The following is a 13,568-nucleotide window of genomic DNA, read 5'->3' on the forward strand; positions in this document are numbered from 1 at the left end:
TAGAAAGACCCGTGTGGGGCAACTTAGGGGACAGACGGCAGGCTGGGACAAGAGTGCAGGTGGAAGACAAGACCTGAAGCCAGAGCCAATGGGACAAAGACAGGGACAGATAGAGCAGAGTTAGGGAGCAGGAGCAACAGGGCTTGGGGACTGATGGGCTTTGAAAGTCAGGGGTAGAATGCTGAGGCGTCTGGCCTAGTGACTGCGTGTTCGGTGGGACTGTCACCAAGATGGGAAAGGAGGGAGGGGCGGGGTGGGGGTGGAGGACGCTAAACTTAATTTGGGAGAAGCGGAAAGCTCTCCCAGGTTGGAGAAACAGCCAGGACCCTGAGGGCTCAGGTTACTGGATCTCTGAAAATAAAATGGGCTGAAAACCAGGATTCCTGCATTAAGACCCCAGGGTCCCCAAAGTGCAGCACTGGAGAAGACAGGTAGTCTTGTTCTTTGGCATTTTTATTTCAAAATTGCAGCAAAGAGAAAGAGAAAAAGTACTCAAGGGCAGCACCCGGGGTCCAGCGTGAGAACGGAGAGATGCGGGGTCGGAGCCAAAGCGCATCCTTAGCCCCACGACAAGGAGAAACAGGGGGCCCTGACCCCCGAGGCCCGAGACTTGGGGCTGGTGGCCGAGACGCCTGGATCCGGCCCTTATGGCTTTGGGAGTGTACTGACCACGCGGGGGCGCCAGAGACCCAGGCGTCCGGTCCCCCGGCCTTTTACTTCTTATTGCACTTCAGGTGAGTCATTGGGAGGGAGGCAAGAGGCGGCGTGACTGGATGCTACAGGTCGGTGGATCCGAAAGGTGGTTGCACTCAGCCCGCACGGTCACACCGGGAGCATCCACTCGTGGGCGCTCGTTCCGTACTGCAGGACGACCGAGGCGGCGCATGAGGGGAAAGCCGCGCTGCAGCTCCCAGCAGGCCCCGCGGCCTCATGGGAAATGTAGTCCACCTTCCGGAGGCCCGCCCAAAACCCCAGGAGGAGGAAGCTTCCAGCCAAGGCGGCGCAGAGGCTTATGGGAGATGTAGTTCTGAAGGGGGCGGGTATTGTAAGGCCCGGAAGGCTCTGGGAAAAAGTCGTTTTCCGCAGAGAAGTCCCGGGGAGTCAGGGGAAGTGTAGTTCTGGGTCCCGAGCGCTGGGAAGGCAGCCCAGAGGTCTCAGGAGGATACCTTGGCTCGGAAGCATGAGAATGCCTCCAGAGGCTCGCGGGAGGAAATATGCTTGCTCTAGGAAGGGGGCTCAGGGCCAGGGCTGAGAGGAAGAAGATTTCGCAGAACAAAGGGATCTCCCAGAGCTCCAGGGAATCTCGGGAGGCCGACCTATGTGGCCAGAGGGCTGGCTAGGGCCCCAGAGGTTCATGGAAAGATACTCGGGAGCCGCAGAGACAGCTAGCCCAGGGCTCCACCAGCGCACAGGAAAGGGTTATTTAGCTCCCAGCGGTGTTGCAGGCCACAGAGGTTCATGGAAAGCCAACTCAGCCCTGGCCTAGATAGAAGGGCCATTATCTGTCCCTGGGACTATTCGGGGTTGGGGGGGGGGGGACGGCGGTTCCCAGTCCAGAGGCTCATGGGACGTGAACTTCTCTGGAGAACAAGCATCCGGCCCACTTCCCCGCTCCCTGCACCTCACCTGGATGGCCTTCAGCTCCTTCTGGAAGCGGAGGATAAGCTCAGGCCCATTTTCCATGGTGGGAATGTGGACGTGCTGGGGAAGAAGGTGTGGTGAGGGTTGGGCCCTTCCCCCTTCTCTCACCCCACCCCCACCCCATGGCAGCCACGCCTCACCTGGCCTTGGTATAGGATTTGGTGCACAGGGCAGACCTGGCACGCCGTGCCTGAGCCAAAGACTTCCCGCACCCGGCCCTCCTCCAGCGCCTGCAGTAATTCCTTCATGGTGATCTTGCGCTCTGCTACCCGGAACTCACCCTGCAGGGCAAGGTGAAGAGACACACATGTCCCCAAGGGCTGCACCTGCACATCTCTGCCTCTCCCTCCCTAAGGATGCTGAGAAAGAGGCCCAAGGGGAGGGAGGAGAAGGGGAGCAGAGACGGACCAGTGAGCCCCATCCCCCACCATAGCCCCCTGATGCCCTGTCCCCCCAGGTACTCCACCACCAGAAGCCACCACGACCTCACCCAGGTATGAGCCAGGTCCAGCAGACTCTGTCTGACTATTCCAGGCAGGATGACACCATCCAGCGGGGGGGTCACCAGCTCCAGCACTACGTCAGGTGTAGGGGGTGAGATGTTACCTCACACTCCCTTCCTCTTAGGAGCCACAACCCCAGGATCCCTGGGTCCTGTAACCTGCCAGGAATTATGGTACCACCCACTTCCACCAGGGCTTGGGTTGGGTGGCTCACCCCCATCCTCGTGGGTCCAGTAGACGAAGATGTTCATGGTGCCCACCTCGGTGAGCTGGTGGTCAGGCCCATACAGCCAGAGGACCTGCTCGCAACCCTTCTTTTTTGCCTCCTGTTGCACTAACACCGTGGGCCCATAATTCCTGGTGGGTGGCAGCCTGGTTGGAGAGGGCAGGGGACCCCCATCCTTCCCCACACGAGGGCTGCCCCTGCCCTCCCCAGCCCACAGTCCCCCTGTGCCTCCCCAGTGCCCAGCACAGAATCCCTGGCCATTTGGCGTCAAGACCCTGGGAGGTACATCCTCCTTTTCCCGCCTCTTCCCCTCTCCAGATGGCAAGAGCACCACTGTTTCCTCTGTCAGGACCATCTTCCTCCAGTCATCATGACCAAATCCCCAACTATCCTTCAAATCATTTCTGACCGCACCTCTCAGAGGCATGGCCACACCTCCAGGCTGGCTGCTGGGCCTTCTCTGGAATCCCCAGTGAACTGGGCTCCCTCAATGCTTTGCCCCTCACCAGCTAACACACCTCCCATGGCTTCCTGTTGCCCCAGGACAAGATCCCAGCCCCTGCTTGGCATTTCAAGCCTGGCCTGGGCCTATGAGGACTTGTAAAGCCTTTTGTAAAAACCAGACATATTTTTCTTCCCGGAACACCTTCTGTGATCCTATCTCCTCCATCTCCAAACCTGTGGTTCCCCCAAGGTTAGAATTTGTTCATTTTCTTTTGTACCCAAGAAACCAGCTCCTTGCAACTCATCAGACTCAGCTGAAGTGCCACATCAGTGAAGCCTTTGACAATGCCCTGGGCCACCTCAGTCAGAGAATATGCAGCCCTGGATATCGGGCTCCTGATACCCCCCGGGGGGAGAGACCAGTGAGCTAAGTGTAAATTTCATTTCTGGAGGCTTCCAAGGACCAGTCCTGGTTTCCCCGCTGACCTCCATCCAATCCCTTTCCATCTCTGAACCCATCTGTCCATCGGGAAGACAATCCCCACCCGTCCTGCCACAGTCTGTAGTCACAGGAATACAATGCTTAGCACTGAGTTGGGGACACCAGGGTGCCAATGATGTCACACCTCATGTGCCCATGGGAGACATGCTGAGAGGACAAGCGACAGCCAGAAACGTACTCAAAACCACAGGCACTAGACCCTATGTCTCTGACGCCCTGTGCAACAGACGTTCTGGGGGTGGGGGTGCTACTTACCCCCCTAGCTTGTAGTTGCCAACCCCACCCACCCAGGCCCGGATGAACGCTGGATCGGCCAGGAGGGAGACCGAGGTCACGGAGTCTCCGGGGAAGTACGAGCCCACCGGGCAGAGGATGACGTACAGAATGGCTTGCATGGGGCGGCTGACTCCCAGTGATGGCTGTGATGGGCAGAGGGGCGGCATCAGGAGTCCAGGCCCCCAGCCCCCCCCCCTTCAGAATCCACATAATCCTCCCCCCAAACCCTGTTCCCAGCCCCAGCCCCGGCAGCTGGGCTCACCTCGTTCCCAAGGAGCACGGGGCGCACGTAGAGGCTGGTGCCGGCGCCCTCGGGCACCCAGTCCTTGTCCACTTCGATGAGCCGGCGGATGCACTCGAGCAGCTCCCCCTTGTCGAAGCTCTGGCGGGGTTGCGGGCGAGTCAGGGGCCTGGAGTCAGGGGCCTGCGCCCTTGCCCCGCGCGCCCTCCCCGCGCCCGCGGGCCCTCACCGGCAGGCAGAGGCGCAGGGCCGAGCGCAGCATCCGGTCCATGTTGAGCCAGGGGCGGAAGAGGCGCACGCGACGGTCCCCGCCTTTGAACGCCTTCAAGCCCTCAAAGAGCTGCGGGGACAGGCGGGCCGGAGGCTCAGCGCTCTGAGACCTCCCCAGGCTGTCGTGGAGAGACAGCGACGGACACCAAGGGGAAAGAGACAGACACAGACACAGAGAGATGGAGACAGAGACGGAGGGCACTGGGGAAACATGAGCACCTGAGACGCAGAGATGGAGAGACGCACAGACAGACAGAGAGACAGACAGAGAGAGACAAAGAGACAGAGACCTCAAAAGGCACAGGACAGAAACCAGAGTGAGCAGAGCAGAGAGAAGGCCCTGCTTAAACCCTTTCCATGTTCCTGGGAATGTTTTCAGGGTGATAATGTGTGGAAATTTTTAACTGATGAAGCAGGGTGCTGGGGGACTGGGGAGGGGTCTCTATTGTTCCACTTTTATGTTTGGAATTTCCCAGAAAAATAAAAATACTTTTTAAAATATAAAAAAGTTAAAATTCTTCCTGTACTAGCTCTCTGCCTGATGCTTGCCTGTTGCCACCACCGTGGCCGCCTCCTGCTCGCAGGGTTTGGGACCTGTGCTTGGAAACTCTCCTCCTTGCTTCCCCTTCTGCCTTCCAACTCATCTGCCAGGGCTCAGCTTCAATGTCCCCACTCCGTGGCGTGGCCCTCACCCCTACACAGGCCAGGGTACCCTGATCACTGCACGACACCAGGGAGCTGAGGGGCAGGGCCCACGTCTGACATATTTGCCAGAGAAAAGAGCCCGCCGCTCCCCACCCCCACCCCCACCTCCAGTCCCCTGTACCCAGGACGGTGCTCAGCACATAATGGGCTTTTGTTGAATGAATGAATGAATGAATGAAGAATGGAAAACAAACAAAAATAACCAACATATTCTGGGAGAAAAAAAAACCCTACAAGAATAAAGAGGATCAATGGGGGGAGGGGCCAAGAACCCCTATGACACAGTACAACAGATCATAAATCTACAATGCTTAAAAGAGTGACACTGGTACATGACTGAATGATGAAGTAGGTAACCAAATATCCATCGAGAAAAAAAATTAAATTGGATCCCTACTTCACACTTCATACCAGAATAAATTCCAGGTAGCTTAAAAATTGTAATGAAAAAAATACATGACATCACAAAAGCTACAGAAGAAAACACAAGACAACTGTTTTATATCTTGGATTGGGGATGGTCTTTCTAAATATGACCAATCATAGAAGCAAAAAAAAAAAGTGATACATTTGATTGCATAAAAATAAGACAAACTTGGCCGGGCACGATGGCTCACGCCTGTAATCCTAGCACTCTGGGAGGCTGAGGCAGGAGGATCGTTTGAGCTCAGGAGTTCAAGACCAGCCTGAGGAAGAGTGAGACCCCATCTCTACTAAAAAATAGAAAGAAATTAGCTAAACAACTAAAAAAAAAAAAAATACATATATATATATATAAATTAGCAGGGCATGGTGGCACATGCCTGTACTCCCAGCTACTTGGGAAGCTGAGACAGAAGGATCGCTTGAGCCCAGGAGTTAGAGGTTGCTGTGAGCTAGGCTGACGCCATGGCACTCTAGCCCAGACAACAGAGTGAGACTCTGTCTCAAAAAAAAAAAAAAAAAATATATATGTATATATATAAAATTAGCCAGGCATGGTAGTACATGTCTGTAGTCCCAGCTACTCCGGAGGCTGAGGCAGGAGGACCGTTTGAGCCCAGGAGATTGAGGTTGCTGTGAGCTAGGCTGACTGACACCACAACACTATAGCCCGGACCACAGAGCGAGACTGTCTCAAGAAAAAAAGACAAACTGGGGAAAAGTTTTCAATTCATATCACAAATCGCTTCTCTCATATACAAAGTGCTCTTACATGTCAATTTTTTAAAAACATAACCTGATGGAAAAAATCAGCCTAGCCAAAGGACAGTTCACAGAAAAGGAAATACAAAGGGCTCTTAAGCTTGTGAGAAGATGGTCAACTTCATTTGTCAGTGACAAGAAAATGCAAATTAAAATTACTTTGAGATACATCTAAACCCACTTAGGAGACTGGAGAAGAACTAGAACTTTGACAAGGGTTGTCCAGGTATGGGGGAAACAGGCTCTGCTGGTTTGGTGTGGAAATTGATTCAATTCTACAGAGGTCAATGTGGCAATACCTGCCAAAATTATAAGCTTATATACGTATCCTTTGACCCAATGGTTCTAGAAATTGAGAGATATACTTGGCATTAAAGGAAGTGAGGTGTGTACTACATTCTTTATTGAGACATTGTTTACATTAGTGCAAGGCTAGGAACAACCTAGGTGTCCAACAATAGGGGATTGCCTAATGAGGTGCATTGTTAGGATGAAATATGATATTATCCTGCCGCAAAGAAAAAAAACAAGGATGGAAATAGCTGTTTTAGGGCTGCTATAGAAGAATCTCCAAAATACATTAAAGGAAGAAAGCATGGTGACAGTGGGTGTGCAGTGTGTGCCTTCTATGTGGGACGAATGAAGTGAAAGGATTATATACATCAGTGCTGATACCCAGAAAGCAGCTCTGGAAGGGCGTGGGAACTTTAAAATGGTTGAAATGGCACATTTGATGTGGTGTGTACTATTATGCATGTGTGTTAGTACCACAATAATAAAAGTGGTCTACCTGTTATTCCACACATGCTCCAGAGTGAGGGTGACATGGAGACGTGATTCTCCTGAGCCCCCTCCCACCGTGCTCGGGAGGGGTCACAGAAATGTATGTTTTGTACGCCACGGGACACTCCACCGGCCTCACTCAACTGACGAAAAGCACTGGGTCCCTGGTCAGAGGAAAACTTGCTGCGCTCGGCTGAAGGGAGAAGTGAATGGTGGTCTCCTACTAACGGCCTCCCCGGGGGACCTGCGGATGTGATCCTGCCTGTCTGTTCTCCATTATGTCCTCACCTGAGTGTCCTACTGCTGTGGGAGGTGTGTCTCCTTGCAACCGAACTGACTGGTTCCAGTTAAATGTGCAGAGTAGGTTAGGGGTGGGGGAACCAAGCAACCTCAAAATGAAATAAAATGCAACGGAAAGGGAAGGAAAAGCGAAGGGGAAGGGGAAGGGGAAGGGGAAGGGGAAGGGAAGAAAAGAAAAGCTTCATGTCACAGAATCATGCCCTGGAGGATGAAACTCATCCGAACTGCAAACTGCAGTGACTGCAGTGACTGCAGTTGGAAAATACTCATCCAAATCTTGTCTCAACTGAAGTTTCCTTGTGAAGACTTTGCTTTCAGCCACAACTTTAAGTCAAAAAACCAAATGTCTCCTGGATCTCTCTCCTAAGAATGTCATAGGCCTCTCATGTTCACGAGGTGCCACAAACCTGCTCCTTCTCCTGGGTCCCCATTTAGGGACAGGCCCACACACGGTCTACCTGGTCACCTGGCCAGACTTCTGGGCACCATCCTCGGCCCTCCCTTGCTTTCCCTCACCCACCTAGTCAGTCCCTGTGTCCCTGAATCTCATTGACCTGTCCGTCCCTGCCACTCTGGCCCCAGCTTGGATCTCCAGACCTTCCCTGCAGCCCGGTTTCCTGGCCTCCACCTCTCACCCTGCACACGGCCTGGGAGGGCCCTTCCTATACCCAGACCTGGCCCTGCCCCTGCCCTACTCAGAGCCCTGCATGGCCCCCAGGGCTTTTGGACAAGGCCCCAGCCCCTCGGCTCCTCTGTGGCCTTGACAGTCTTCAGTCACCTCTGCCACACTCTGCTCCCACAGTTCCTCTCAAATGTGCCAGGCTTTTCTTCCATTTGGTACTTTGTACTGGCTGTCCCCTCTCCACCTAACATCCCAAGCTCCCCTCTTTGCCAGCAGAGGCCCCACTTTCTTTCAAGTTAGACCAGGGGTCTCTTCAGGCCTCCACAGAGCCTCCATCAGAGCACAAATGGCACCAGGTTATGACCAAAGTGTGGGGCTTTCAAGCAAAGGAACTAGATCTGCTCATCTTGGGGAAGGCAGCGTCACCCAGCCCAAGGCCTGGAGTGTGCATGGCCTCGGAAAATGGATGACGAACACACAGAAAGAAGAAACACGCAAAAAACAAACCCAAGGAGGTGCACCTGGCAAGAGATACAGCAAGGAGGAAGAGATATAGACAGGGACAGGGGACCGAGGTTGGCTGCCGTGCCACCTGCAGGGAGTAGTGGAGGGCGGAGCAGGCCGGGTGCAGTGTGAGGTTCTGGAAGGGCTGGATTCGGGGCTGGCCCCAGCCCTTCTTCTCGTTCCATTCCACCATCAGCATGTGGTCGGTGAACGTCTTCCCAAACACCAGGGGCTCCCTGGAGTCGGGCTTCTTATGAGGCGTCTGCGTGATTTCCAGCTGCAGGTCTGCAGCCTGAGAAAAGACAGGGGACCTGGGTGTCCTGGAGTTTGGCCACAACCTCCAAACTGAAAAACTACAACTCCCGTGAAGCTCTGGGCCTTGGACCCATAGAGAATGGAGACCTGTCTCCCCAGAGGCTCCTGGGACATGCAGTTCCATCTCTCCTACTGCCTAAGGGCAGGCTATGAGGCCACCCCACTGCCACCCACCTTCAGCTCTGGGCTGTGGACCTTTCAGAGGTACCCAATCTGCCAGGCCCCTCCTCCCTCACATGCAATCATACAGTTCCCTCCTGTCACCTTGAAATTGGAAGAGGCATATCTCCTGGGAGCACACAGAAGCCAAGGGACAGGGACAAGTTTTCGGGCCCTGATCTGGGGTGGAGAGAGAAGCAAGAAAGGTGATGAGGCCAGCAGTGAGAGAGAGGAGTGGCCCTGGCACCCCATCTGCCACCTTCTGCACTTGGAAGGTCCCTCTGGCCTATTCTGTCCCAATCCCAGTACATTCTAGACCAGGCCTGTGGCCCTGGCCAAATCCCTGCCCCTGTCTGATCACCCTGTATTGGAGGGAATTCCTGTCCCACGAGGGCTGTCCCTAGACAGAGCTGAGTCAGCTGATCCCCCCTCCACTATGGGGCAAAGTCAAATGCAAGCACCTCCCACCCCCAGGAACTCTGGCACCAGCCCTGAGATCAGCTCAGATGAGAAGACTACAAGGGAAGGTGCACAGGTAAGTGAAGCCCTCCTGGGACCCAAACCCTGAAAATCCTTACAAGAGTAAGTGACGCGCAGGACATTTTCCCAACGACTCAGGAGTCCAGGGCCCCAGCTCCTCCTCCCTCAGACCCAGGGGTCTAAGTGCTTATTCTTTCAGGGTAATTACATCAACTGGGCTCAGATCACTTGAAGCCCCCAAGCCACACCTTGAGCACCACTTTGGCTGTGATTCCAATTCCCTTCAGGGCCTAGAGGCTGAGGGGCAGCCACATGGACCTGGGGTCTGCCCCGGACGTCAGTGGACAGAGCTCAGACGCACACTTCCCTTCTGGCCTCGTTGCAGGGAGTAGGGGACAGCAGGTCTGGCCATGGCCAGCACGGCGGCTCCTCCCCAGTGACCTTTGACCTCACAATGCCTCTGTCTCCAGCCCTGCGGTGACGACGACGCAGCTGGATTCTGAGATGGAAAGATACAGAGCGGCCAGCCTGTCCTGCCCTGTGAGCTGGGTGAGCCGGAACCGGTGAGAATGGACGTGAATGGCAGCAGTCACTGGTCAGCAGGTGAGTCCTGGGGACACAGGGGCTGCCAGGCTGCGGCGCGGTCCTGTCTGGGTGTGGCCCCTAGGGCTTCTAGGACTGTTAGAGTGTAGGGCCCTGCGCAGCCTCTAGGTGGCGACATGTAGCCTGCATAGCACTACAGCCAGGCTTCTGCAGGGGAGGGGACAGGACACCCACAGTGTGCAGAGAGGATGGACAAGGCGCAGGGACAGCCAGCCTGTGGGCAGGAGAGCGGCCTTCAGAGGGAGCCCAGATCAAAATAAAAGAGGAAGAGAGGAAGAGGAAGAATGAGAGACAGAAATGGGGAACATAAACTGGAATGGACAGAAACTGAGGCCAAGAGATGCCAACATAGATCTGATCATAAAGAGAGGGAGACTGAAACAAGAAACAGAGAGAGACACACTCAGGCAAAGACATAAGCCCTGCAGAAATCAAGGAAAAGTACTGAGGGCGGGATAAAGAGAAGCCATGAGACAGAGAATGAGGAAAAGGGAGAGAAGTAGAAGAAGACCAGACTTCAGATGGCAGGGCACAGAGTGGAAGGGAGACCCAGGGAAATGAAGAAAGACTGGTATGACAGAGATGCCAACACCTGGAGAGAAACTGTCTCGGGGACGCTTAGAGAAAGAGACATCCAGGAGACAGAGAAAGGAGAGGCAGAAGGACACAGCACACACCCACAAGGCAGAGAGAAGTTGCTAGGCAAGCGCCTGGGCCAGTATAAATCCCCACTGGTCATAGAGATCCTGTGAAAATGGGAGAAGCTGCCTTCATCCTCCGGGGTATTTCTCTAAGGGCAGGGGTCTCCCCTAAGCTCAGGGAAGGCATCCCTCCATCCCACACCCCAAGCCATTGGGATTGGGCCCAAAGGAGACCCCCACCCCCAGATGGCAGATGGCCCATTGGAACAAAGCGTTTGAAAGGATTGGGGCTGAATTAAGAAATGAGGGAGGATCAGGTGTTGCACAGCGCAGGGCTCTCTGACATCATGGACTGCACTATGTCTCAAACCACCCAGGAGTTATCACCATCAAAGCCCAGCACTGGCCTCCACACTCCAAGATTGTCCCCATATCACAGCCCAGGAGAGACCCCATTGTAGAGTAGTCCTATCCTTGTCTCAGCCAAGAGCTGTTCCTATCACAGCTTAAGCTGTCTCATCAAATCCCAGAACTGTTCCTGTCATAGCCCCAAAGTGTCCAAGTCAAAGCCCAATACTGTCCTTGTCAAAGTCCAGGACTGGTCTCGTCACATCTAAATGGCCCCTTTGTAGCCCAGAATTCTATCACAGACCAGAGCTGTTCTATGACAGCCCAAGGCTCTCCACATCACAACCTAGATTGTCCCTGTCACTTCCCAGGACCATCCCCACCAGAGCCAAGTACTGTCCCAACACAGTTCCAGAATTCCACCCCCCTCCAAAGCCCAGCACCTTACCCAACTATAGCCCAGGATAGTCCCTGTGTCTTTCAGACCCCAGGACTGTCCCCATGTCACTGCCTAGGCCAGTCCCTGCATGACTGTCCCTGCCGTGGTCCAGTGCCCTCCCCTTCACACCCCAGGACCATCCCGACATCAAAATCCTGGACTCAGCCCCAGACTATCTCCATTACAGGACAAAACTCTCCTCATCAGAGCCAAGGACTTTCTAGTTATGAGTTCAGGACTATCCTATTACACCAGAACTGTGCCAGGACAGGACTCTCCTCATCACAGCCCCAACCAAATGCACCTGTTAGATCTGGCTCAGGAAGGCCCTAGAACAGCCCAGGAATGTCACCTTCAAAGCCCAATTGCTCCTGTCCTATCCCAGCTCTATTCCTGTCAGTCACTAAAATCCGGAGAAACGTAAAATTCTGCCCTGGTGTTCATCAGCTGGGGTAAAAGGCTCCTGTGAAGTCAGATGCAGTTAACAGGAAACACTTCTCCCGAGTTGTGTATGCTGCAGCTGTCGAGGGTTGTAATGACCCCTTTCTCGGACTGTTTCCTTCTTCACTGAGACACGCTGTTCTCTAAAATCACAGACGCTTGGGGAAAAAGTCTGCTGTTTGACATCTTATCAGTAAGAACCGATAGTCTCTTGCCTGGAGGATCTACCTCATTTTGACAAAGAGAAGCTGCTTCAATTTCCAACCCAGGTGCAGACTTCTGATAAGGGGTTTTGGAAACACATCATTCGCATCTATACTTTACCCACCTTTATTTCCAAGAAAATAAGACCTCGGGTTCAATTCCCAGTGGAGACTTGGAGTTCAACTCTGTGCCCTCATCTAGTCCCACCCCTAGAGGTCCTAGGCCCCTTATTCCAGAGCCCCCACAGGCTTGACTGTTCCCTCCCTAATCCCTCCAGGGGTACATTCTCCAATCCACTACCACCCCACCCCCACCCCAGAATCGTGCCTTTCTCATTACAGGCTCCCCGTCTACGTTTCCCGCTTTATACCTTCCCTCCTGTTACGTGCCCACCCTATCAGCGTCCACCCACTTCCCCCATTAAATCTCCGAGCTCCTTTCCAAGGAGAACCATCCTCCTCTGCGTCCCGCAGCGGAACCCCAGTGCCAGAGGAGAGGCGCCAAGCCGGACAGGAGGCGCTCGAGTGGTCTTCCGGAAGTGCGCGTCCCCCCAGAGTTCCCCAGCACCCGGCGCGGAGCTGCGAACCCACCTGCGATAGTGCTGCTGCGGCCATGATCCGTGCCACGGTAACTGTGCCCGCCCGGGGCGCGGCCCCGGAGAAAGACGTTCTGGCCCCGCCCTGCTCACGCCCCCTCCCGCGGGATGGCGGCCTGCCTGGCACCCCAGGCCCGCCAGGCCTCGCCAACTATAGGGCTGCCGCGGGGAGCCGGGCCCTGCTGCAGAACGCTTGCGCTGCAGGGGGCGGGAATCGGAAGGGGCCCAACCCAAGCTCTGTTCCAGCCACACTCATGCCCTGCAGGAGCGTGCACGCAGCGATTTTCAAAAATGCATTTTCATAGGGACTGTCGCCGAGCGCTGGCGAGGATAAGCGGCCCGAGGTAAGAAAGGGGAAAGGCGAGCAGCACCAAGCTCCGTTTATCACGATGCCTTTGTGAAAAGGAAGAGCACACTATGAATGTCAGCGGCGCAGACGTCACGGAAATGCGCAGGAAAAGGATGGGACTTTGGGAAAGGGCTTCTGAATTGGATGGTAGGTATGGACGAAGGGGAGCTTCACTTTGCAGCCTGGATCCTTCTCAACCCTCCCGTCATCAGTGAGCCTCAGAGAACAGCCCCTAGAGCGGGGTTTCCCGGTCACTCTCCTGAGCGAGTGTCTCCTTCAGGATCTCTCTGACCCCAGCAATTCAGACCTGCGGCAGTGTCCCCTGTATTGTGCTGCTCGGTCACTGTGTCCCCCAAACTCCTGCATCCGGGTTCCTCTGACACCAAAATCTGGTCCCTCGACCACTGTGCCTCGGTAATTCTACCCTGGCACACTCTGTCTCCAAAGTCTACCCACAACATGTCCCCAAATCGTGTCCCCGGTTCACCGTGCTCCTCACCCCTAACAGCCACAGGCCCGAGCACCCAAATCTCGAACCCTCCCCCTCAGGGTGTGGCCCGGGTTTTCCTCTCCCCTCCCCAGTCCTACTCCTCCCCCGCCACTTGCCCTGGATGTAGGGCGGTGCCCAGAACTCCCGCCCCCGCCGCGGCCAATCAGCGATTGCCGCACACGCCCCCCGCCGCAGCCAATCCGCAGCAGCTTTGCAGCCCCGCCCTCACCTGGGGCGGCGTAACCCAGACTGGGCCCGGCGCCCCACCAGGGGGAATACAGGATCTGCTCCTCCTTAGGCGC

At 55.0% G+C, this 13,568-nt stretch overlaps 1 protein-coding gene and 1 long non-coding RNA gene across 4 annotated transcripts; one reads left to right on the forward strand and one right to left on the reverse strand.

Annotated features, from left to right (window-relative positions):
- Positions 1-438: 438 nt before the first annotated feature.
- On the reverse strand, positions 439-12,467 carry BCAT2 (branched chain amino acid transaminase 2). Of its 2 annotated transcripts, XM_069457790.1 has the most exons (11): positions 12,423-12,467; positions 8,782-8,856; positions 8,291-8,494; positions 4,063-4,173; positions 3,855-3,974; positions 3,572-3,735; positions 2,359-2,501; positions 2,132-2,217; positions 1,782-1,922; positions 1,627-1,701; positions 439-861 (listed from the first exon to the last, which is right to left on the reverse strand). In XM_069457790.1, exons 1-11 carry the CDS (start codon positions 12,444-12,446, stop codon positions 823-825), a joined length of 1,182 nt encoding a protein of 393 aa, XP_069313891.1. In that variant the 5' UTR covers positions 12,447-12,467; the 3' UTR covers positions 439-822. The 2 variants fall into 2 exon arrangements, with proteins under 2 accessions (XP_069313891.1, XP_069313892.1); XM_069457791.1 differs by lacking the exons at positions 8,291-8,494; positions 8,782-8,856.
- Positions 9,165-12,798, forward strand: LOC138374717 (uncharacterized). 2 transcript variants are annotated; one of them, XR_011231400.1, is made up of 5 exons: positions 9,165-9,211; positions 9,627-9,759; positions 11,784-11,897; positions 12,306-12,459; positions 12,733-12,798. It is a non-coding gene; the product is annotated as an uncharacterized lncRNA (long non-coding RNA). The 2 variants fall into 2 exon arrangements; XR_011231399.1 differs by lacking the exon at positions 9,165-9,211 and having other exon boundaries at positions 9,545-9,759.
- Positions 12,799-13,568: the final 770 nt, after the last annotated feature.

The sequence above is a fragment of the Eulemur rufifrons genome, chromosome 24 (assembly GCF_041146395.1).
Source record: "Eulemur rufifrons isolate Redbay chromosome 24, OSU_ERuf_1, whole genome shotgun sequence".
In the NCBI taxonomy this organism is placed as follows: Eukaryota; Metazoa; Chordata; class Mammalia; order Primates; family Lemuridae; genus Eulemur; species Eulemur rufifrons.

Coding starts and splice junctions, on each gene's coding strand:
- BCAT2 (XM_069457790.1), bottom strand. CDS start 12,446: ATGGCCGCAGCAGCACTATCGCAG. Junction 4,174..8,290: donor CCCTCCACTACTCCCTGCAG/GTGGCACGGCAG, acceptor CTGTCCCCGCAG/CTCTTTGAGGGCTTGAAGGC. Junction 1,702..1,781: donor AAATCCTATACCAAGGCCAG/GTGAGGCGTGGC, acceptor CTTCTTCCCCAG/CACGTCCACATTCCCACCAT.